The sequence below is a fragment of the Meleagris gallopavo genome, chromosome 29 (genome assembly GCF_905368555.1).
Source record: "Meleagris gallopavo chromosome 29, MGAL_WU_HG_1.1, whole genome shotgun sequence".
NCBI classification, from domain to species: domain Eukaryota; kingdom Metazoa; phylum Chordata; class Aves; order Galliformes; family Phasianidae; genus Meleagris; species Meleagris gallopavo.
Window position 1 is genome coordinate 2024678 of NC_139432.1, and position 23826 is coordinate 2048503.

A 23826-nucleotide genomic window follows, 5' to 3' on the forward strand; every position below is an offset into this window, starting at 1 on the left:
TTACCTGACACTCTGGCCTCTGTTCCCCTTCTTGCTGCAACTCTCCTGCACTGCACAGGCCTGGTTAGTCTGTGAGCCAGCTCATATGCTCTGCTTCCCCCTCCTGGCAGTGATGGCAGGGCTTTTCTCCTCCCTGCGAGCAGGCAAGATTAATTTCACTAATGTGCTGAAAAGATTTTAAATTCTCTTGAGGACAGAGCTGGAGAAAGGCAAATGATATTAATAACATGGTTCTTATTTAACTCATCTCCCTCCATGCTCTGGGTGTGCACGGAAGGCAGCGGCACCTTCCTAATATGATTAAGATGGTGTTAAAAATATCCATGCTTAAAAGGAAAACAGTGCTCAAGGAGGCTTTTTTTGGTTTGTTTTCATAGAGGACAAGGATGATGTCAGTAGTGAGGGTTCCATCCTGGCTGCCCTGAGCGTCCACTCAGCCCTGGAGGAGCTGAAAGAGGCACAAGTGGATGGTCAGTGAATCATAGAAATATTGATGACAGTTCCCCTCTGTGACTTGTCAGCCTTTGGCTACCACGAGGCACGATGTACAAGAGGCAGAGAAAGGAAAAACAGACAAAATAGCTTCTACAGTTGTGGGGAGGCATCAAGTTGTCTCACACAGTGGCTGCTCTGAAGGGAAAGGCAAGGGGATGTCGGGGGAATAAGTCGTGCTCTGTATCCACTGTGGTGGGATAGGAAGTCAAAGACTTAAGTGTCAAGAAGAAAGAATTCAGGTTTCCCATAGAGAAGGTGCTGCAGCAGGGGACAGGGGATGCTGGGAGACATAGGATTTCCTTTGCTGGGTGTTCTGCTGCCCATGGCCAGAAGGACACAGTGAGTTAGTGCTGCTGTAGCACAAAACAGGGAGAAGTGTCATCCGGGGTCCTTCCAGCTCTCCTTGGGATGTTGAAGATGTGAATGCTGGTGAGAGGGAAGCCCATGAAACTCTGTTTATTTGTGTCTTTCCACATCCAGAGAAAGTTGCTCTTGCTCTTGGCCATGTTCCCCAAACCCGTGTAGCAACAGAGCTTCCACCAAAGAAGAAGGTGTTAAATCCCCTCAAAATAGATACAGCCAGGTGAGCATGAAGGTGGAAACAGGGAATATGCTGTTGCTTGTTATACAATTGTGCTTCAGCTGCCACTCTGTCCGTCTCCCTTTATCATTCTGTGCATGGCAGTGAACTCCCAGAGATCCCTCAGACAAGTGTTGAGAGTGAAGCAGTGAAGAACATGACAAAGAAACAGCAGAAAGGTAATGTTACCTCATTATGTGCTCCCCCCAGGAGACATGTTGCCAGCACCAGCGGGAGTGGTTGGACCTTTAGATGGGTCCTGCAGCACTGCATGATCTTCCCCACACAATAACCACACTGTGGGGTGCACAAAGGAAGGGACAATCCTGTGTCCCACGGATGTGGGAGCCCAGCAGCTGTGGGTTGATGCAGAAAACCATCAGTACACTTTCTGGAAGAGGGACAGCTGAATCTCAAGAGAGCAGAGCTGGAACTAAACCAAGCACCTCACCCAGCCCCACACGTTAAATACCACCTTACCCTTCCTCTCCCCAGATTCCCCAGCTCTCCTACACTGTCAGCAGCCATTTAGAGGCAGATGCATTGGCACTAGCAGCAAGGAACAACCTGCTCAAATCCCTGTTGATTATAGTTCATTGTATTGTTCAAAGAACATAAGACAGGTAGAGCCTCCCCCCCCAACCCTGTTTAACCTGCTGTCCTCTCCCTGCCTGCCTTCAGCATTCTTCGATGCTTTCAACTTCTTCCCCAAAGACCTGGATGGCAATATTAACCTTCAGAACCTGGAGGTGCTTGCTAAGCAGCTGGGAATTAGCTTTGATGGGCAAGAGGCACAAAAGAAGCTGGTGTGTGCGGATGCTGATGGTGAGTGCATCAGACCATGCATGGACTGTATGTGCACGTAAAGTGGCCCCTCTCCCTGTGCCTTTCCATCCCTGGGCATTGCTGTACTGAAATGTACTTTAAGGCAAAGGCTGTGCTGGAGTTGTTGCGTTTTAGCACTCACTAGTGACTCTATCCTTTATGAATGTGTGTTGCACTGCTGTTACAGACCCCCTCATGCATGCTCCACAACCCAGTTACATGTGAAAGCTTTAAGAGCTTTTACTCCTGCCCTTAGTTTTTAGTAAGCAAATCTTTCTGCAGTGCCAGCTCTGAGCTGCTCACCCTAACTTTTCATTCTAGCAAAAATCTGCTTTGCTAACAGAGATGCCACTTGTTTGCAGGAGACAAAGCAATGAATTTCTCTGACTTTCTGACCTTCATTACTGACAAGAATTGTTTTATCCAGACAGTATGTAAGTAAGAAATACCCTACCTACATACATGTTGCTTCCCTCCAGCAAAACTCTTACTTATCCAGAGATACCTGAATTACCTCATTCTAATTGGTACTGAACAAGAAATCAGCACTGTGACCAGCTTTACAGCTAATGAAAAGCCACAAGAACTCATCCTCCCTGCTGGACATCCAACCAGCACTTGGCAGAAAATGGGGATGGATCCCCCCTGGACAGATCTTGCTGGGGTCTGCTGGGTTCTCCACTCCCCCTGAAGGTAAGGCAAGGCTCAGCTGTGGCTCTGACTGCTCTCCTCCTCTCCAGTCCCTGACAAAAACGACTCGGGCAACTTCGATCATGTCGATGCCAGAGGAATCCTCCTCCTCAAAGTTTTGCTGAAGCTAGTGGAGTTGGAAGCTCTGCCCCAGAGAACTCTATTTCAGATTTCCAGGTGAGCTTCCTTAGTGTTGTAAGTCAGAGAAGGAAGTTCCCCCTTTCACTGTGATATTTACATGCTATCTAATTAGATAAACAGATAACAGGGGCCCAAGACTACATTTCCTGAAATGTTCCATGTCTAGTTGGACGTCCAAAAGCACCTGCATAGCTTTGGTACCTACCTTACAAAGGTGTTGTTATAAATACCACGTGTACCCATTTAAATATCTTTCCAGGCATGTCAGTTTGCAGCATCCTTGGGCCGTGTTTCACTGGTCAACGGTGCCCCCTTTTGTCTTCTAGTTACTACCAGCAGAAGTTTAGGGACTGCACTAGTGAGAAAGCCTGGACATATGCTGATTTCTTCATGAGTCACGAAAAGAACAAGAAAAACAGGAAAGTTCTGGTTTATCCTTTATCTTCCTATCTAAGTGCTGCCCGCATCTCAATGATGAAGGAAAGAGAGGCAACAGCTTATTTGGAACAACTCAAAGGTAAGGCTTGCATGCTGTCCTTCAGCCCTATTCAGTCCTATATTAGCAAAAGTTTCATAGAATCATTAAGATTGGAAAAGACCTCTAAGATCACCAAGTCCAGCTGTCGATTCATCCCCACTATGCCCACTAACCATGTCCCTCAGTGTCACATCTCCACGGTTCTTGAACACCTCCATATAGGTATTTTTTGTTACCTAGGAGAGGAAGCAGACTCCCACCTCACTGCATCCCTCTTTCTGGTAGTTGCAAACTGATAAGGCTCTCTCCTGAGCTCCCCTTCTCCAGGCTCAACAATCCTAGTTCCCTCAGCTGCTCCCTGTAAGATTTGTGCTGACACACCTCACAGCTCCACTGCCCTTCTCTGCACACACTCCAGGGCCTCAATGTCTTTCTTGTATCGAGGGGCCCAGAACCGAACACAGCACTGAGGTGTGGCCTCACCAGAGCTGATTACGGAAGAACAATCATCTCCTGCTCCGCTGGCTGTGCTATTGCTGATACAAGCCAGAATGCTGTTGGCCTTCTTGGCCACCAGGACACACTGCTGGCTCGTGTACAGCCAGCTGTGAACTAATGCCTCAAAATCTTTCCTCCATCCAGCTTTACAGCCATTGAGCCCCAAGCCTATAGCACTGCATGGCGTTGTCATGACCAAAGTGCAGGACCTGGCACTTGGTGTCTTTGAGGCTCATCCCACTGGCCTCAGCCCAGAGATCCAGCCTGCCCACATCCCTCTGTAGGGCCTTCCTACCCTCAACACTTCCTCCCAACTTGATGTTATCTGAAAGCTTACTGAGGGTGCACTCAATCCCCTCATCTGGATCGTCAATAAATTTATTAACAAGGCTGGCACCAAGGCTCTATGTTTCCTAAAACCTAGGCAGTAATTTCTAAAAGGATCACAGAAAACTGAGCTGGAGCAAACCTTAGGAGTCCATCCATCCAGTAGCACTCACAGGGAAAGATGCAAAATCAAACACTTGGAGTTCTGCTCTAGAGTCTCCTAGGGAGAAAGGAATTGTCCCCCAGAGGTATCTGGTGGTTGACTAGATTCGTGTTTCAGAAGTGTGAGGAATCTGGGACCTACCTAGCCCTACCCTGGTCAGAGGAGCAAAACCAAGAGGCAGCTGGCTGTGGCTACACTATCAGTGACTCTTGTTCTTATTTTCCAGAACACGTGTCCAATTCAGAGAGCCCCTATGCTCAGGTACCTGTCTTCCCACTGATTTCTAAACAAGATGCAAAGACATTGGTGAAGCCAAAAAAAGACATGCAAAAGCAGACAAGGCAGAGAAAGAAAGAGCTGGTATCTTCAAAGGAGATCCATTTCAGCATTAAGAAAAAACAGGTTCAGGAGGTGAGAGACATGGGCGGTGCTTCAGCTATATGCAATAGTAGCAAAGGAAGCCTGAGAAGCCTTAAAACCTATGTTTTATTTGATCAGGCTGTAGCCAAGGCTTCTGGTCAGAGCAGCAAGAAGAAATGCTCCCCTGCCATCAACTCAGAGAGCCCAAACAAACGGCGTCACCCACCAACAGCCAGCAAGGGCAAGGCACAAGCACATGTGAGTGTGAAGTCCAGCTCCATGCTCTGCACTCACTCACTTCACATTTCCTCACCCTTCTCTGCTGTGGCACTCAGTTACACCCTGCTAGCAAAGATCCGGAAATAGCAAGTAGAAATATGGAATGATACTTGGTAGCAACACTTACATAGAGTAGCAAGGAGGCGGGGACTGCAGATAGTATATAACTCAGAGCAGAGGTGTTACCTTGGTAATGTGAGTAAAGCAGTTATTCCAGAATTGGACTCGTGTAACCTATATACTTATAGACTGGCAAACACTTTAACCAGACATGGGTAATAACAAGCAATTTTGTCCTAAGTGCAAGGAAAAATGAAACCAGAGGTATAGTAATAGCTTGGTTTATTACAGTTAATCATCAGTGTGAATTAGTTATAACCTGCCTCCACTGCATTCTGGCATGGCACTGAGGTGCTTTCTAGCCTTGTATGCACATCTGTGCTATATGCCTGCAGTGGGGGCTGAGCTGCATGGTTCCTGCATTGGATTCTGCCCTCTAAATTCCTCTCCCCTCCATCAGGAGGCACAGGTGGCCCAACGCTACAGGCGCAACCTGGCCCTCCGCAAGCAGGCCAGCCTGCTCAAGCTGTGGCAGAAGATCGACGGGGCTCAGATCGGCCGGCAGACGGGCAGCAAGCGCTTTCACTACACTTTCTCCACGTACTCCTGGTCCTGGAACGCATGCAGAGAGCTGGTGACAGCCGAGGAGCTGCAGGCACAGGACTGCCGGTATCGCCGCTTCCCGCTGGCCACCAGGCAGCCACCGTGGAAGAAGTGGCTGTTTTAGGGCACTGGCAGAGGCAGGTGGATGCTGGATGGGGGCTGTTTTGGATCGGACCTGCTGTCACCCTTCCTCCTGGCGTTCAAAATGTGAAATAAAAGCTGGGAAAGGTGGGATTATTGTTGTTATCCTGTCCAGCACAGGGAGCTATTTGGCCAAGGGAGGGGACTGCATTGTTCTGTGGTACAGCACCGGGCACTGGTTGTACACTTCACTTTAAGGACTCTTAGGGAGTCCGGAGGAGGGCTACAGAGACACGAAGGGGCTGAGCTCCGTGACAGCGACAGAGCCCGAAGGAACGGCACGGAGATGTCAGGAGAGGGGAACGGCTGGGGGTGAGGGAGGGCTCAGTCCCAGAGGGCGCGGCCCCGACCCGCTGGAGCTCAGGGAGTGATGGGACACCGCTCTCAGCCACTGGGTTCGGGTAGTCGGACACCGATCCTCGCGGGTGCCTCTCTGTGTAGAATCTGAGATTCCACAGCACTGAGGGAACCGCCTCGGCTCAGCCCTACCCAACTTCCCGCCGCTGCCGCCCCACGTGACACCCCCTTCCCGCCCAGTCCCCTGTCGGGTCGGACTCGGGGCGGTACTTCCGCTTCCGGCGGCGCCCGACCCGTCATGGCAGCGCCCAGCGAGGCGCCGGAGCGGCGGCGGCCCTTCGGGAGGCGCTTCCTCACCGACCCCGCCCGCCTCTTCCAGCATAACGCCTGGTGAGGGCGGTCGTGGCCTCCCCGTCCCCGCAGGGTCCTCTCGTTCGCTTCCCTGCCCGCCCCGTGGTGCCTCTCCGCTTTCCTCAGGGCTTGGTGCGCTGTCTGCGGCCTGCGCTCCCCGAGTATCGCTCCTTGCCGGCTCTTCTCCTCGGCTTAAGACATCGTTCTCACTTTTCTCTCCGCGTCGAGCGGTCGGGGCAGCCGTGGCGGTGGGGCTGTGAGGGGGCGGGAGGGCCCGGAGGTGAGGAAGGGCCCGGCCCTGGGTAGCACTCATCCCTTTGGTCCTGAGCTTGTCTTGGTGGAGGCGGTCAGAATCCAGCAGGCGCCCTCCGTACGTCAGGATTCTCCTCAGTGCTGCGCTGCTTCAAGGCGATCGTTGCCCCGTCCCTGGAGGTGTTCAAGGCCAGGTTGGATGGGGCCCTGGGCAGCCTGGGCTGGTATGAAATGTGGAGGTTGGTGGCCCTGCATGTGGCAGGGGAGTTGGAAATTCATAATCCTTGAGGTCCCTTCCTGGGACCCTGGCCGTTCTGGGATTCTGTTCTGTTGCTATAGCTCTCAAAGGCTTACGACTCTAAAATCTGCATGCTAATATATGGGATATATATATATATAATACATATATATATATATATATATATATAATACATGCAGCTAATGTATAAATTGAATGAAGATAAGTTCACTTATTTACTGCCATGTGATGCGCTGAGGTCATGTCAGGTGTTAGGGTGGAGCAGGACTTTGCTTGGAGAAAGCTGTATTTTTCAGAGATATAGGTGCCCAAATTCTTGAGTTTCCTGGGAACTGAAGGTATTTTGCACTTCTAAAGTAAATATATCCACCTCAGGTCTTTGGTTGCTGTGTTCTGTTGAAAATTGGCTGTGTTTAAGCTGTAATAAAGTAATGTGCACATGCATCAGCTTGTCATTCATTTTGGGACTTACAGAGCGTCCTCAATGGTATTTCCCTGCAGAAATTCCTAATAATCTAGTATTTCAGACACAAAACTTAAGGCTTTGTTTTGCTAATTAACATCAAAAGGCCAATTCTTTCTGAGGCCAGAGTAGTTCTTGATCCTTGTACTCTGTTTTCCATTCACTTGTTTTAAAGAAAAAAAAGTCAAGTGAATCATCTTAATGACTGCACAACTTGGTATGCACATTTAAGTTATTAATAGGTTCTTAATGCTTATTTTTTGTGTAATTGGATTTAATATAATACTTCACCTTCCAAATAACCCTAGCTGCCTTTTTTCTTTTAACTTGAGAAAAAGAGTGTAGTTTTTGAAGATGGTTAAATGAAATGCACGTTTTGCTGACCTGCTTGAGTAGAAGTAGTTCAAGAGATCAGTGTTTTGTTCTCCGTGTGAGAAAGGCAGCTCCTCTCCAAAGAGGCCTATTTGTGCTGAGTGGTTTTGCAGTAAGGATTTAGTTCTTCTCAACTTAGCTGACCATCAAACAGGTAAAAGGATTAGAGAACACATCTGGTGTCTCTTAGGATCCCTTGCTGTTTTGCCTTTTGAATGCTGCAAATGCAGCTCGTTCAGAACTGGCAGCTGTCCTCCCATCTGGTAACTGTTACATTGCTGCAGAGCTGGAATTGGCGATGGCAGAAAAGCCCCACAGCTGTCCATTTGGAGAGCTATCTAAAACTCTCTGTCTTTGCCTTACAACTCCCAGCTGAGTAGTTCACTTTAATTTTTACAACAGGGATAATGTGGAATGGTCAGAAGAGCAGGAAGCCACTGCCAGGAGTAAAGTTCAAGAGAACAGCTCACAGCTATTGCCACAAGATAAACAAGGTACTTTTAGATGTTACTGTAATGTGTACGTCTTGACTTGTGTGCACAGCAACAGAAGAGTCTGGTCAGAGTTATGTTTGCATCTTCGTTCATTCATCTTTTCCTCCACCGTATTCAGAATACATTATCTAGTACCTAGTGGGGGAACAATGACAGAGGAGGAATCTTTCTGTCCTAAGTTTACCTTTTTGTGACTGTTCCACCTTCTGTTGAGGATCATTCCGCGGGAGTAAAGTGACCTTGGTTGGGAGGAGTCATCTTGGCTTGAGATTCTTTGTTTATGTTGTGTACACTGAAGCACTTGTTACTGTTTCCTGTCAACAAACTTCTTTCAATACAAAGCAACAGCTTCAGTTAGTGCTTTACTGTTCAATGCTTAACATACAACAGTTAATCTTTTGTTTGCTTGCTGCAAGCACTTTTAAGAGGATCTAATAAAGTAGTATCCGTATACAATTCTACCAAGTTCACTAACAGCATGGTAATGATTAAATCTGAAGTGAAGGAGAATGATTTTATCCTGATTGGAGTGTTAATCATCAGAAGTTACTTGGTAGTGAAGTTACTTGGTTGAAGCAGTTGTGGGGTTAGTTAATTTTGCATCTTTCCTCCACACAGGTTAGATACATCAGGCCCCTCAGGTGATGGTGAAATGATATCCTGTTCTTCAGTGTGATAAGACACTTGTTTAATGATAATCTTGTTATATTCTGCTGAGCTCTAGGATGGATCCACTCCCTTTGTTCAAATTAAATTGAGTGTACATCTGTAAGGCGATGCCGAATGCTATTGGAGCTGTTCAGACACTTCCCATATAGCTTCCAGTTGTGTTCACAATAGCAAGTTTAATTATACCAAGGAGCAGTCCTCCTCATTTCTTGGATTCCCAGAAGTATCCAGCAGTTTCTATTGTGATAACCATTGTGTTGAGTTCATTTTAAAATCTGGTTAACATTAAAGGGTGCTTTCCATCATGCTTTGAGAACGTATATACAAATATGGAATTGCGGAGAAATTTGATGTTAGAGCAGTTTGTCAGGTCTTTATGATGTATTTCCCAGGCTGAACAATGGGGGCCAGTCAAATTTTGATGGCTGCTATTCAGTAGGAAGCATGTGGAGACAATGGGAAGGCTGAAACATAGGGAAGTCAACTCAGCCAGACGTGCCTGAGGGGTCTAGTATTTTGAGAATCAGAAATGTCCAAGCAGGAGAACAAAGACAGGCTATTGGTCATTATGGCTGTATTATGCTTTGGAGGACTTGAGGTGTCAGAATTTATTCTGAAGGAGAGAAGTTCTATGTGCTCTGTAGAAGGTGTATCTGCTGTCTGGGAGCAGGGAAAGAAGAGGAAGTGTTGCTTGGTTTTCTTTTGAAGCTCCATAATTAGCCTCCTTGCAAATCAGAGGATCTGTAATTCTCTTCCTGACTTTTGAAAACAGTTTATTTTGTTTACAAATCTTCTGCAATGTAAAAGGGTGAGTAGGGGCTGTCCTTACAAAATTGTGCAGAAAGGCCAGAAGTTCTTATCAAGTCTCTGGAAGAATAAGACTCACATGCCAACGTCCTTATGAGCTAGACTACATAAAGGATCTTGAAGCAAATATGTTGCAAACTTTTGTGGTGTGAGTTGTGCAGGAATTCAGACTGAAATATTAATATGGTCAATTTTAATCCTGTTTCTTGCATGATCAGCTGGACTTTGAGTTCTTATATTTATTTTACTACTGATCCTCAATTCCAGTGCTTTGCAAATGAACTTTAAATAAAGCTTCCACACATGTTAGGTGCAAGATAGCAGCTCTTCAATAGCATCCAACAGAATTTCACAATAATTTAACATAGGACGAGGGAAAATCTGGGTAATCTGAAGTGGCTGGGTTGGAATATTGCCACAGTTCCTTAGGTAAACATCCTGTTTTAATCAGAGCCTGTCATGGCATCTTCAGGGATCAGCAGGAGTCAGGACTTCATATCTTTGGTAGCTGAAAGAGTTTCCAAACCAGCAGCCTGGTGTATCCCTACTGGTGCATGGAAGAAGTGACAGTTCAGGAGGGAGTGCACCAGAGACTGAATCAATAACCCTCATTCCTCTGACATTAGTAGTCATTGACTGCCTTCTCTGCAAATAATAATCAGACCTGACCCCACTTACTTTGAGATACAGTGAGATCACAACACAAACTTATGCTTTAGTCTGCAGTTTTGTTCAGCTTGTTGTTTAAGGACAGCTGCTTAAAAGGAGAAAATCCACATAATCAAGGTAAAGAGATTATTTTTATAAATATCTCTTTGTACTGCAGGGATAATTATATAGATGACTCTAATTTTGTTAGATCATGGCTTCCTAAGTGTTCTGATTGTAATATTTATCTTGCTACTGGATTGTATTTAGTAGGTGTGAAAATAATATTGCTCGCTGTTTGAAGTTAATTCTTACCAATTTTGGTCTCTCCACCTCAGCTCTGTGCTATTACTTCAGTGATAGTGGTCATTTATTTGATTCCTCTCTTTTGCTGTAATTTCATGTGATGCTCTAACCTGCACAGATCCATGGTGGGGAAAAAAAAGTGCTGCAGACTGGACTCCAAGAGTACTTGTTTAAAACATGATGTCCTGTAATCTTGGAGTGTGGTGTAAATGCTAATTGAGTTTTATGCTGGGCCAGTAAAGTTGACCAATTTTTGTGTTCCTTAGTTTGAAAAAAGTAGTAGCATGTCAGAGTTCAGCTCCAGGCACTTGTCACAGAATTCTTTAGTAGATTTAAGTGTTTCACTTCGTGTGAACTCCTGTGAACTGAATAGGTTAGTGTTAGAAATGAAAGTAAAACATGGATATCTTCATTCCAGTCTACTTCAAAGAGGGCTTTTCTGTTGCCAATTTTCTTTAAATCCTTCATTTAAATCCTACCAAGACCTCTCCTTTTCTCTTTTAGCTTTTTTTTTTTTTTTTAATTCCTAACAAAATGTCAGGTAGAAGGCAGGTTGAGAGTTCAGGTGAGAGGGTACAACTTAAATCAAGGTGATTTTCAATCAATAATCATACTTATTAAAGCAGATTACTGAGTAGATGTTTGCAGTGATCCCTGACTGTCTGAGCTGATTAAACTCTGACACCTTTCTGATTTGACTGCTGGTGATGTTTTTGTTTGTGTTTACAGAGGAATATGAGGTGAATGCTAAGAGATACTGGGATGACTTTTATAAAATCCATGAAAATGGCTTCTTCAAGGACAGGCACTGGCTGTTCACTGAATTTCCTGAGCTGGCACCAAATAGGAACCCGAGTCAAAATGAGGATTCTCTGTGTGAATTTAGCTGCAAAGAGCCCAAAAATGAAGGGCTGGGAAGCTGTGAAAATGGACATTGCACGGTAGAAACCAGAGCAGAGAATCAGTTAAACCTGATAAAAAACAGGTCTACATTCTGTGCAGAAGAGCTGGCTCCACAGAAGCTGAAACGAAGTGATGAAGATTACCCAGGATCTTCTGCTTCTTACCGTATATTAGAGGTAATAGCTATAAAACAATGAATCACACATTGAGTGGTTTCTTGTTTGAATGTTTGTGTGACTGAGTGATGGATATAAAAATATGTATTGTGGCAAACAAGTGAGTGGGAAGGTCAACTTACATCAGTAAAGACAGAGGGCAACTTAGAGCTGCTGGGACTCTTGGTTTGGACTGTACACACAGAGCACAAGGACAAGTTTTCAAGTTTAAAATAAAAATTCTAATCTTCTGATGTTGAAACAAGATTTTAAATGTCATCTTCTCTATAAGGAGTTGATTGTTTTATTTGTCTGTATAAATCTTGTATGGTTTTGATGTTTGTGCTGATTCTTGTTTGTCCTGGGAGGCATAAAACGGAATAATGAAACCAAGAATGTAGAAATGCTGTTTGTTTAGGACCTTATGTTCCATCTCATAACAGGAAATCTCAGATTAACAAAGGGTATCATGCTTGTCCAGGTCAGATTTCTAGTACTTACAAATATTAGTCCCCTGATTGCTCATGAAGACCTTTTACTCTGCCACCTATAGTTTGTTCAGTGTAGATATCACCATTTTTGTTGAGTGCTCCTGTTCTGTGGAAACTCTGTCCTTCCAGGGAGAATTAGTATAAAGAGTCCTTCAGATTTACATTTAATCTGAGCCATTGAGACTTTCTCAGACAAATGTTCTTGGGATGTGGTGGCTTTCCTGTCTTACCTGAATATTCTCACTGCCATATGTCACTCCATGCCCTTTGTGGTTTTTTCTTCTCAGACTTTCAATTTTACTGATTATTTAGACACAGAAGTATTCTAAACCCAGTTGTGTGAGACCTCAAATGGGTCTTCAGATGGGAACAGACATAAGAAATAACAAGGTATAATCATTGTAGGCCTAATTTGTAACTTGAGGGAGAGCCATCTAGTGAGGGTAACTCTGAAACAACAGATTATAATTATAGCAAAGCAAACTTCTTTCTCTAATGCTCTGATTTTCTGTGGAAGGGAATGTAACTAATCCATGTTTTTTTTTCCAGTGCTTCAGTGACTCATACATACTGGTTGTTATGCTTGGGATGCTAGCAGTAACCATTTTCAGAAGAGTAGCAATATAGAGTTTGTTAGTAAGATTTCTAGGAGAACTGAACTGGTTTCCCACAGTGCTTGTATGTAACCCTGCTCCTCAGTGCTGAGCATATTCAGATCTTGCAGTGATATTTGCAGATGGTCACTGCTGTGCTCGTTTGTTACTTCTGAGATGCACTTTGTTCTGTGGCTGTTAATTTGAAATCAGCTGCATGGGATGTGTTGAAGGAATAATTTTCATTTTGTGCACATCTGCTTTGTTTGTGCAGGTTGGCTGTGGTGCTGGAAATACAGTCTTCCCAATTTTACAAACCAACAAGTAAGTAGTTCTCAGGAAGTCTTCCCCTGTGTGATAAAGCAGCCCCTGAAAAAGAATAGGGAAGCTTGCATATTTTCTTAGACAACCTCGTGTTGAAAGGCCAGATATAACTGACAAATTGTACGAGTCTTCAAATAATTGTGTTTTGAGCCTGGAAGTCTTTGGTCTTAAAATACAAACATATGTGTCTCGTTCTAAAGCATTTCCATACAGGCTTTAGTATTTCTCCTTCTGAAGGAAAAGTAAGCAGTCAGTTCCATGTTAGAATAACTGAGACATAAAAGAGCAAAGTGATGAGCCAGATTTTGCACAGCAGATAAGAGACAGACAGACTGACTGAGACTAAAGGCTAGGATTTCAGACTCTCAATTTTGTTCTCTGTGTGTTTGAGACACTTCTGTAATTCCTGTGGAACACCTTTCTATACGTGATGATAGTGTCCTTTATTTATTTCAGTGATCCAGGCCTTTTTGTTTATTGCTGTGACTTTTCTACAACAGCTGTGGATCTTGTCCAGGTAAACTCAGTAGTGACTTATGAAGGTAGGAAGTACATGGTGCCAGTTGCACACTGAGGTAAATATATCATGGCAGCCATCAGCTGTGTAGCTCTTTTGGCAGCTTTCTATTTTAGCTAGCCCTGATGCTGACCCTTGTACTGGTAAATCAGGAAGAAGAGCCACCAAAGACTGTAGAAATGAGGGAAACAAGAGTCCTCACAATGTCCCATTGGCAACAGACAAGTCAGCCAGATTTCCTTTCCCCTGTGCTTGGCAGCACTTTTTTTTAAATGCAGTGGTCTTTTAGTTGAGTAACTGCTGAACCTTGAAAACATTCAGGCTATTTTTTAACAGCAAGTGAAGTTGTGTTTGATTTGTGCGTGTATTATTAGCACTGCAATGCTGCAAGTGGTAGGAGTGCTTCTGCACAGGCAGCTGAGGACAGGTACTGTGGAGCAGAAAGCTGGGATTTAGTCGAAGGACAAATACTGCTAACAAAATTCAGGTCAGAACAGAGCTGGGAATGAGTCTATGAAGTATCAAATGTAATCAGTCATTTCATGAGATGGAATGGGGGGCACAGCAGCAGATCCAGCGTGTCATTGTATCCTCAAAGCTGATAAAAGTACTGCATATAGGAGTTACTACAATCCATAGCAACAGCTCTCAAAAATTAAATGACTTCTAGAAATCTACTTGTGATTTTATGAGTGTAACTTTATGGAGCCAGGTCTGATGTTTGGGATACTGGAAGTTAACTTCCTTTTTGAAATGAAATGTAGACTTCTAATGTCTGCTAATTCTGTAATATCTTCCCCTTAAATACAGAGCAATGTGGAATATGATTCTTCTCGCTGCTTTGCATTTGTTCATGACCTCTGCAATGACCAAAGTCCTTTCCCAATGCCAGATGAAAGCCTTGACATTGTCATTCTCATCTTTGTCCTCTCAGCGATTCTCCCAGAGAAGTAAGTTAAAAATTCCTTCTGGGTCCAAAGAAAATACACACAGAACTGGAGGTCTTTATCAGGCAAACATAAAAAGAGCAGAGATGAAGAAAAAACTTTAATTGTTGAAGCCTTGCTGGTGCCAAGTGGGGAATACTTGTCATGCTGTTGTACCTTCTTCCATTTCATCCAGTTTAGCTAAGGCTTTTTAGTAATCTGTTAAAGTTATACCAACATAACCTACTTCAAAGACTTAAAATTCCCTGGCTCTCTCTCTCTCTCTCTAATCTTAATGTGTCTCAAGTTCTTCATCTCCACAGCTTTACTACTTCATCTGTACAGTTTTACAGTCATATCAAGGACTAAAACAGCCTGCATTACTGATGTATTTTGAAGGTTGCACCTCTGTTCTATGCACCAGCTAGCAATGCCAGGAATGTCAAGAAGATACTTCTATTTCATTCACTTTTTGCCAAGTGATCCCATCCCAAAATTGCCAAACAAATGAAAAAACTAAACTGTCTGATAAATAACCTCACTGTACTCTTTAATGTTGCTGCATGAGATCTCCCTAGATCTTTAAGTTAAGAAGACTGGTAGATTTCTACATAATGAATTATTTAGTTTCAGCACTTGCTTGATAATACAGTGATCTGTGTGCTGTGCCATCCGTATCTTTTTGTAGATTATTCAACAGATAAGTAAGGAAATATTTAAGGATTTGACCAACTGTTATAAACATGGTGCAGAGAGACTGTTAGCTGTTAAATACCTGAATTATTGTTAGTATGAACTCTGCAAGAGCAGGAAAGAAAGAATCTTGTTAAATGAAACATGTCTACCTGCAGCAGAATATATAGATGCTTGGTAGGTACTGATAGACAATGAATAATGGGAAAATACTCTTGAATGCTTAGCAATACTTGAAGATTAGGCTGATGGAGCTGAACCTGCAGTGGAATTTATGGAGAAACTAGTAGAGCCAGTGTAAAAGTTGTCAGAAAGTTTTTGGGTGTTAATGTGTGTCACAGCTTTTCTAGATACGTGTAAAGCTTCAAAGTAGATTCCTTTACATCAAGGAAAATTAAAGTTGGTTCTGTGACTGATCCAGTTTTCCATTAAGCTCTGCAAGTGGAATTTGCAGGTACTTTGTTCTAGCAAATTCTGTTACAGGGTAGGTATAGTTTTGAAGTGCTGGATGGCTGTAGTTGTAGTCTTGCTGCGGTCACAGTTGCTCCTCTATTCTGAACAGCAGCCACACCACGCAGTCAGCTCTCATTTTTGGGAGGTACACTTCTGGATCGTTAGGTTCAAAGAGTAGATGAATTTTTCATATGTGAGGTGGTGAGAAGGGGGGGTTCAGAAAACAGTTCAGAAAAGTGGTGTGATCTTAGTGTGACGGTGTGCTGTGACCTAGCAGAATGGAATGACAGATGCAAATAAGTAACTTTAAAAATTCTTGTTCTCTCTTTCTTATTCTCTTTGGTTTTATTTTGCAGCATTTTTTTTCTTCAAATTCACTTTTTGCTTTACAGAAACCACTGGAACTATTTTTGTAATTACTGAGAGAGAGCAATTAATCTGTACTGTGGCAGGCTAAGCTAAAAAAGGGAAGAAAAAAAAAAAAGGCAGAATTGGCAACTATGATAAAAATGGTGGCCAGATAAAGTCAACCCACCCCAGTCTGACAGAGCTCAGAAAATTTCAAATTTTGGTAGCTTTTATATGAAGTTGTAATAGATGTGAAACTTCATACTTTCTTTTGGGAAAGTAGGCTAAACAAACAGACTTGATTTTTGCAGACTGCTGAGTACTGCCATTTTGTTCTTTCCTCAGGATGCAGTGTGTCATTAACAAACTGAGTCGTCTTCTGAAACCTGGAGGAATGATTTTGTTACGAGATTATGGCCGTTACGACCTAGCCCAGCTTCGGTTCAAGAAAGGTATTTTCATTTCCCATGGGGAGCTTTTACAGCTCACTAATAGATTATGCTTCTCTGGAGTAGCGTCTGCCCTGTTTGGGAGGCAGCTCATTAATTCCCCTTAAGCACAGCGTGTGCTGGGAGGAGAATTGCTTCTGTCTTTATATGCAGCAGTTGTTTGTTTTTAAATGATAGCTGGTAACTGTTTAAATCCTTCTTGCCCTTAGGTCAGTGTCTGTCTGCTAACTTCTATGTGAGAGGTGATGGCACCAGAGTCTATTTCTTCACCCAAGGTAGGAGGCTGGAAGACACATCCTCACCTCTTTTTGTCCCTGTGCACCCAAGTTTTGTTGCTAGCTCTTTCCAGCCAGTTTTTCTTGGAGCAGTGTGAAATGTGAAGTGTCTCCCAGTCACACAGGGATCTCAGCCTGTCGGTTGCTGATGTGAATATGCACAGTGAATTCCTAAGTGGAAAAGCTTTCGAAATTAAGACTGGCGTGTGTGCTACGCTGAGAGGAATGGAAGTGGAGACATTCTCTTGATCTTGTTACCTGAGGAATATGCAGTCAGGTGAACACGATTGGAGGGAACTTCTCTTAACTTTACTGTTTTCACACAGTGGAATGTGAGGAGTATGGTTCAGTATAGAGCTGGGGCAGGCTCCGTAGTTCCATCCAGTGTTTAAAAGGAGATTATAAACAGGAGGGGAATCAACTTTTTACTCAGGTAGGTAGTGATAGGACAAGGGGAAATGGTTATAAGCTCAAGGAGGGAGGGTTTAGCTTGGATGTCAGGGGGAAGTTCTTCACGGAGAGAGTAGTGAGGTGCTGGAACAGCTGCCAGTCTGTTTTAGTGCACCAGCACAGCTGCAATGAACAGTTCTGTTCTCCGCTGCACAAGTCTCGTTTGTCTCAACAAAATTAATGCTCAGTGTATGTTTGGCAAATGCTTCCCTATGTCAATCATCTGATAAAAGAGCACAAGCTAGGACCTGCTAGCTCTTTTCTACAGGAGCTCCATACCAATCACACGCTCCCAAGCTGCAGCTGAATGCGCTCTGTGCTGCTCGGCAGGACTCAGACTGACTTTGCCCACGGCCACTGTGCTGGGGCACTATGAAACTTATTTGCTTGGTCAGGAATACTTACCTATTTAAGCGTTGCAGCCTTGTGGGCTCTTAGTGCTTTGATTGGGCCCCAGCTGGGTGTGTTTTTTTCAGGATTTTTTTTTCCAAACATAACCATAATGAATATAGTTCCCCTCCAGCCCGAACAGCAAAGATCTTATTGCCACCATTTTAAAAGCGTAGGTCTGATATCTGATCTGGTTCTTTGCTCTTGCAGACTCTGAAATCTCAATGAAGAAAGGGGGGAGGGGTAAGGAATGGATCTGTCCCTACTCACTAGAAGGTCTAATTGGTTTTAATTGGTTACTAGAGGCAATACCAATGTCTGAAACTGCTGTTGTTTTCATCAACTCTCTGTAACCAGTTGTCCTCATAATCCCTCTTTCCTTCCTTTGTAGAAGGTAAATTCAAAGGAAACTTATAAGACTGTAGTTTTATTTCCCCCATTTTATTTCCCCCCTTAACACAGTAGTTAAGTCCTGTCTGATCTTTACATTTCCCTACCAGACAGAGACCATGAGTTTCCTCTGGCCCATCTTTCAACTCTGTTTAGCCCTCAGCACGAACAGATAACAGTTAAATGAAAGCTGTAGCATCCTTCTCTTCTTCTCTCTGCTTCCAGATGAAATAGATGATCTCTTCACAAGAGCTGGCCTGCAGAAAATACAGAATCTGGTTGATCGTCGACTGCAAGTGAACCGTGGGAAGCAAATGACAATGTATCGAGTATGGATCCAGTGCAAATACCAAAAGCCTGCTGCCCCTCAGCTGTGAGGAAGCAGGGTGTGCTTTGTCAGATTTTATCCTCTTTGTGGCCATGTGCAGTCTCCTCCTGGTGACGTGTATTGTTGAGGAAGTCAGCGTGCACAGAACCTCAGTGCCTTTTATAGCACCTAGCATCACTTCAAATGAGTTTTGCTAAGGACAAATGGTCTAGGAGGAGACCAACCAGTATTTAAGGTGTCTTGCTACTGGGCTGGATTTTTAAAGTTTATAGTTTTTAACAACATAAGAAAGTCGTGCTAGGAGGAGCTGAACAAGTTGAGTAGCAACTCTCTTCCTGTGGATCTCTACGTGAAACAAGATCTTCAACCTTGTCTCTGTGTTGTGTACTCTTGTTCTTTTGTTCCCAAGATACAGTTGGTAAATCTGATTTCCTTTGCAGCTGGTTACTAGGTACAATATGGATCCCTTTGCCAACTTATCTCATGCAATTCTCTTCCAGTCCTTCAGACTTGTGCAGATTCACCAGTTAAAATACATTTATTGAGGACATGAACTGAGAGCGTGCTTGTTTCTCTGTGCCACTTTCCTGGTGGGCAGATAACCTGTGGAGAACGCAGATTATTGCTCTTCCTGTCTTCAAGATTGTTTGTACAGCAAGCTAGCACGCTATAGCTCAGGTGCTGTGAATTCACATCGGGTAGTGTTCAGCCTTTCAGAAATGGGAGGTTGATGCCAGTTTTGAAGCACCTCCAGAGTGCAGAGAGACAAAAGCAGGTTGTGGGACAAGAGTTCTCTCAGAATCCATTACCTGCTTTTTCTGCCTGAACAGTCAAGAAATGTTCTTGCTGGCTGCAGAACCAGGTCACAAGCTGCTCTGCCCTGTCATGGTGATGTGCTAAACCAGAGAAGGCAAGGCACTTGTCTTTGATAAGAAATCTAAAGAATGTCTACCAACATTTGATTTTTTTTATTTTTTTTTTTAAAGGAAACCAGGTGTGGTGTTCTGAAGGTGTTACCCCACTTTTGACAGCTAACAACTTTTATTCCATTTGGTTTGTTTGGTTACTTTTAGGATGTGGGACAATGGATATTAGAATAAATTCTGAGGTAACATTTTTCATTTCTGGTTTGAGCAATATAAATGAAGCTTCCACAGAAACTCACATGCCTGTGGGCACTTGATCTGAAGGATTTCAGCCACTGTTAGGTAACTGATTTTTATTTTTTTTTTTTCCTTGAAGAAACAATGCCTACTAAGCATGCACCATCAGCTGAAGAGCAGTTTGTGCTGTGCATAGCATGCAGACTTTGTTATCTGGACACTAATATTAGTAGTTTACAATTCCCTAAGAATAACCATTGACTATAAGGACACGTGGATGATGAAATAACTGCTCTCTTGAGATGGAAGAGAAAGTAAAAAGCTGACAAAGTGTCATTGCTGTATTCGGAGGGTCTGCAGGAGTTTTCAAGGAGCATCCTGGTTTGTGAAGGGTTGGAAGGGGCACGCTCTTAGGCATGTGGTAGCACAATGGGTTCATAACTTCCACATCACTCTGTCACTCCACAGTGATTAGTTTGTCTTCTAATGCAGGCTTCCTGGCTCAGGCCATTTCAGCCCTTACTGTGGAATCAAAGAGTTGGGAAGAGAATTCTTGCTCAATTGGTTATAGTATACACTATGTGAAGGATTCTCTTCCCAGTTATTTTTTTTTTCTAAAATGCTGGCAGACTTTCCAGCATTTCCAAATGGCATAAAAAATGAGGCTTGAAGCAGTTGTTTGGGGGAGGGAAAAAAAAAAAAACAAACATAAAATGGTTTTGCTTCATAGCAATTTTGTGGCCTTTTATGCTTCTCCATTTCCTGCCTTGTTTAGTAGAGGAAACTCAAAAATCATACCTTGCTACTGACCTGCCCTTGATGGATCTTCAATAGAGTACAGGAGTCAAAGCATGAATAAACCAATGCTTGGGAGGAATTCCTTAACTCTCCAAATCCTGCCAGTTAGCCTATGGGCTTGAAATGCTGAAAGAAACAATATTAAAGGCAAGAGAAAATGCCAGTGAGATTCCGAATTCCCCTTCCATCCCTTCCACTTGCCTCTAACATATTTATCTTCCTTTGCTACATGTTTGACCCAACCCAAGAGCTATGCAGCCACTGTTATGTTTTTGCTAGGCCTACAAAGTCTGGTCCCCAGCAAGGCTGGGAACTCAAACAAAGTCTAGGCAAACTGCTTTTCAAGGCCCCCAGGAGCTGAGCAACTTCACGTCTCTTTGTCTTATTCGTGCAAAGAATCAGGCTTAGCAAAAGAAGTGCAGTGAGGGTTTGACATGATGTGATTCATGTAACCAGCTCTGTTGCTTGCTGTGAAACACCTCTGAATGTTACTGGTGCCTTGGGTCGTTCCCTGGGGTCCTTTCCCTCTGGTCCCTGGAGGGGAGAGCGCCTCCTGGGATTGCTTTAACCCCCTAGAAGAAAAATTATTCACTGGGGTAAACAAGCAGCTTAATTAGTGTGAATTAAAGTAGTTCGAAAAATGCCTTATTAGTTATCCAGGGGCTTATATGCAGCACAGGAAAATATGTTTTTAATTATGAACAGGATTTATTTAAAGTTGACGGACTCCCCTTTATGTTCAAACTCCTGAAAGGGAAGAAATGAAGACTAGTAATTTATTTCTTTCTACTTTGAAGGCTGCATCCCAGTTGTCTGCCTGGTTTTGACTTGGGCTTCATGCAAAAACTTGCAGCCCTGTGAGCCTGCAGCCATTCAAGTAGCTCTGCGCCTTTCTCAACGTTCTTCATTCTGCTGTAATCTTTAAGCAGTCATTGAACACAAACCATGCTGGGCCAACGTGCTTCTGCTTCCAGTCCTTACGGTGCTGTTCAGAGAGCAACAAGTTAATGGCCTTGAGCTGAGCCAGGCTTCTTACAGACAGACACCATCTGAACGTCGTGTATTAATGTCTGTCAACTCCCATTCTCTCTGTAGCTGCTGCACTCCTGCAACTGCAGGCATTGCCTCCCACACCACCCTGCTCAGGTACCTTGGTCCTGACTTGCAGCAGCTTCTGCCATTCCCACTTTGAGCCTGCTGAGCAGGCTGGGTTGCACAATGTATTTCTAGCGTGTGCAAAGATTTCTTGAGTTTACTTTCATTACGTTTCACTGTTCTTTTTTATCTTCTAAGCAGTGTGACATTAATTTTAAAGCAATTCCGAACACATCTGCTCAAGTTTTGTTCCCAGTGCTCCAGCCTTGTGGTCTGTAGCTGACAGGCATTGCCAACATAGCTTGTCGAACCTCCCAGGCAGAAGAGATGATTTCATTGCTCTTCAGAGGCACTGCCCCTGTGATTGTGGAGCCAGACATTGTTGTACTACAGAAAATCTGGTCCTGGCTCTTGCCAGAGGATGGTGGGTTTTATTGGATGTTTGTAGATTGTTTTGGCTGGAAGGGAATCTTATCATCGCCGATTCTGACCCTTTGCATAGCGCTTTCGTGTAGGGATTGTGGCGTCGTGCCCATGACTTGGGCTGAGCCTGAAAAAATCCTTCAGAAGGGCTTTCAATCCAGCTGTGACGCTGAGGGTTCCAGCAAATAGCAAGGAACACTTTGCTTCCCCAGGTATGTATTTCCTCCCACAGCATCCAGATTTCACAGGTGAGCTCTGGAACCTGGGGGGCAGAAGGGGAGCAAGACAAAGAGAGCAGGAATCTGAGAGTGCTTCTGATATCCTCACTTCAAAAATAAATACACTGCAAATTCCAGTGAACGTTAGAGCTTCCCTGGGAGGACAGGGATGTAGGAGACAGCAGTCACCCTTAAGGATTTTTATGGCTACAACAAGTAATCACCAAATGCTTCTGAGAGCAGACACGATCGCCTTCTCTTCCAAATGCTTTGGCTCCGCCATCTCAGGATATGTCATCACCATTTCTGGTTGTGTAGTTACTTGCAGAGCTCCAGGATAAATGAAACCTGATTGTTTTCAATGAAAGAGGTGTGAGTAGAAGTAACCTCTGTGCATGCCTGTGGCTTTTGTCACTGCATCATAACCAAAGCTGAGTGACCTTCCTTTGTTGTCAGTGTTGGATGAGCCTTTGGCTGCTTTGCAGTCAGATTCCCTACAGGAATCAAAAAAACAACTGTTTTTCCTGAGCACAAATGAGATATGCACAGGTTTTAGTGCCTGGAAGTGAGAGTGCTGATGGAGACGAGGCAGCAGGGTCACCTTGAGGGATTTGGTGAGCATCCCTCCATCTCTGTAAAGATGGATGGAGGGAAACTGAGTCATGCAGGGTTGGGAAGAGATCTCTTCTTTGTTCTTGTCAGCCAACTGGACCTTATTTGTCAATCTGAGCAGTGCAACTGCTTTTGATTTGGTGCCATGTTACAGAAAATTCATTCCAGAAGAGAATAAGCATGTTTAGGGATTGGGAGAATGTGTTTGAATGCCCAGGATCATTTTTGCAGTTGTAGCTATTCATCCTCCCAGACAGGGGTGTGTGCTTGGCACACATCTTTTTTTTACAGCTATCCGTAGGGTTCTCACTTAGTGATGTTGTCACATACGCTTTCAGGGCATGATAGAAATTATTAGAAGTGCAGGGAGGAGGGATGAGTTTTTGGAGGAGGCTTGTGAAGCATGGTGCTCTAAAGGGAAAGGAATTGTCAATTCTGTGCTTAATCAGCAAAGCTCTGAAGTTTGTCCTTAACTCCCGCTGAAGGCAGTTAAGTTCCTGTGCTTAACTGCCTTGCAGAATGGGAGCTTGTATCGCAGAGAAAGTGGGACACACGGCAGGAAATTATCTGTGCAGGCAACAGCAGTGCTAATTTGAATCAAGTGAAATACAGCTACCTTTGTTATGGAGAGCGCAAGCCCAGAAGTGATGGGTGTGATTGGAGATGTCGCCCCTCAGAAGGCTTTTTGCTTTTGAAAATATGGTTTTTGACCCCTACACAGATGTGACAACAGTTGGATGAGTGGGACCTGGTTGTGGTTGGGAAGCAGCGATGGCAGAGATTGCTAGCACGTGCCTGGAGCTGCCAGCCTGTTGGCTCATGGTGTTTCCAGGAAGAAAGAACAGCCTAGTGAGATTTGGACCCTGCTACCCTGACTCATTCAATGCAGAAGCCCCAGAGTCTTCACTGCAAGCAGCAGCATGGAACATGTGAGCAGCAGCTTGATTTGGGAGAGGAGAGCTAGCACGATTGCTGTATTCAGGTTGTTTCGATGTTTTGTAGTCCGAAGGACTCTTACAGCTCTCAGGTTTTCACTTTATTTGGGGACTGACGAGTATTGGGGCCAATCTGAAGCCAAACCTTTGGCTTGTGAAACGTTCTTTCAGCTGATGTGGAATGGAAAGCTGCTGTTTGCAGACCTGGGTCGTGGGGGCCAGGCTCACACCCTGTGCATGAGGCATACAGGGCATCTTCTGCGCAGCTGGAGGTGGAGAGGTGCCCCGTGCCACCCTTCTCTGGGGCTATTGGATGGGTTTCCTCATTTAGAGGAAAAAAAGGCTGATCTTCCCTTAAACTACTCCTTTATCCAAGCACCAGGCACTGCTCTTGGTCCC

At 44.2% G+C, this 23826-nt stretch overlaps 2 protein-coding genes across 3 annotated transcripts; both read left to right on the forward strand.

The window, feature by feature from the left end:
• The first annotated feature begins 1441 nt into the window (after positions 1–1441).
• Positions 1442–5758, forward strand: EFCAB3 (EF-hand calcium binding domain 3). The gene is made up of 7 exons (XM_085210792.1): positions 1442–1457; positions 1757–1900; positions 2641–2767; positions 3058–3248; positions 4424–4608; positions 4696–4922; positions 5209–5758. Exons 1-7 carry the CDS (start codon positions 1442–1444, stop codon positions 5621–5623), a joined length of 1305 nt encoding a protein of 434 aa, XP_085066918.1. The 3' UTR covers positions 5624–5758.
• Positions 5759–6169: 411 nt separating this feature from the next.
• Positions 6170–18797, forward strand: METTL2A (methyltransferase 2A, tRNA N3-cytidine). Of its 2 annotated transcripts, XR_014880111.1 has the most exons (10): positions 6170–6327; positions 8037–8128; positions 11288–11637; positions 12975–13024; positions 13481–13541; positions 14352–14491; positions 16307–16413; positions 16620–16685; positions 16803–16962; positions 18141–18280. XR_014880111.1 is itself a non-coding variant. In XM_085211343.1 (9 exons), the coding sequence occupies exons 1-9, from the start codon at positions 6236–6238 to the stop codon at positions 18290–18292; spliced, it is 1110 nt and encodes a 369-aa protein (XP_085067469.1). In that variant the 5' UTR covers positions 6170–6235; the 3' UTR covers positions 18293–18797. The 2 variants fall into 2 exon arrangements, 1 of the variants encoding a protein (XP_085067469.1); XM_085211343.1 differs by lacking the exon at positions 16803–16962 and having other exon boundaries at positions 18141–18797.
• Positions 18798–23826: the final 5029 nt, after the last annotated feature.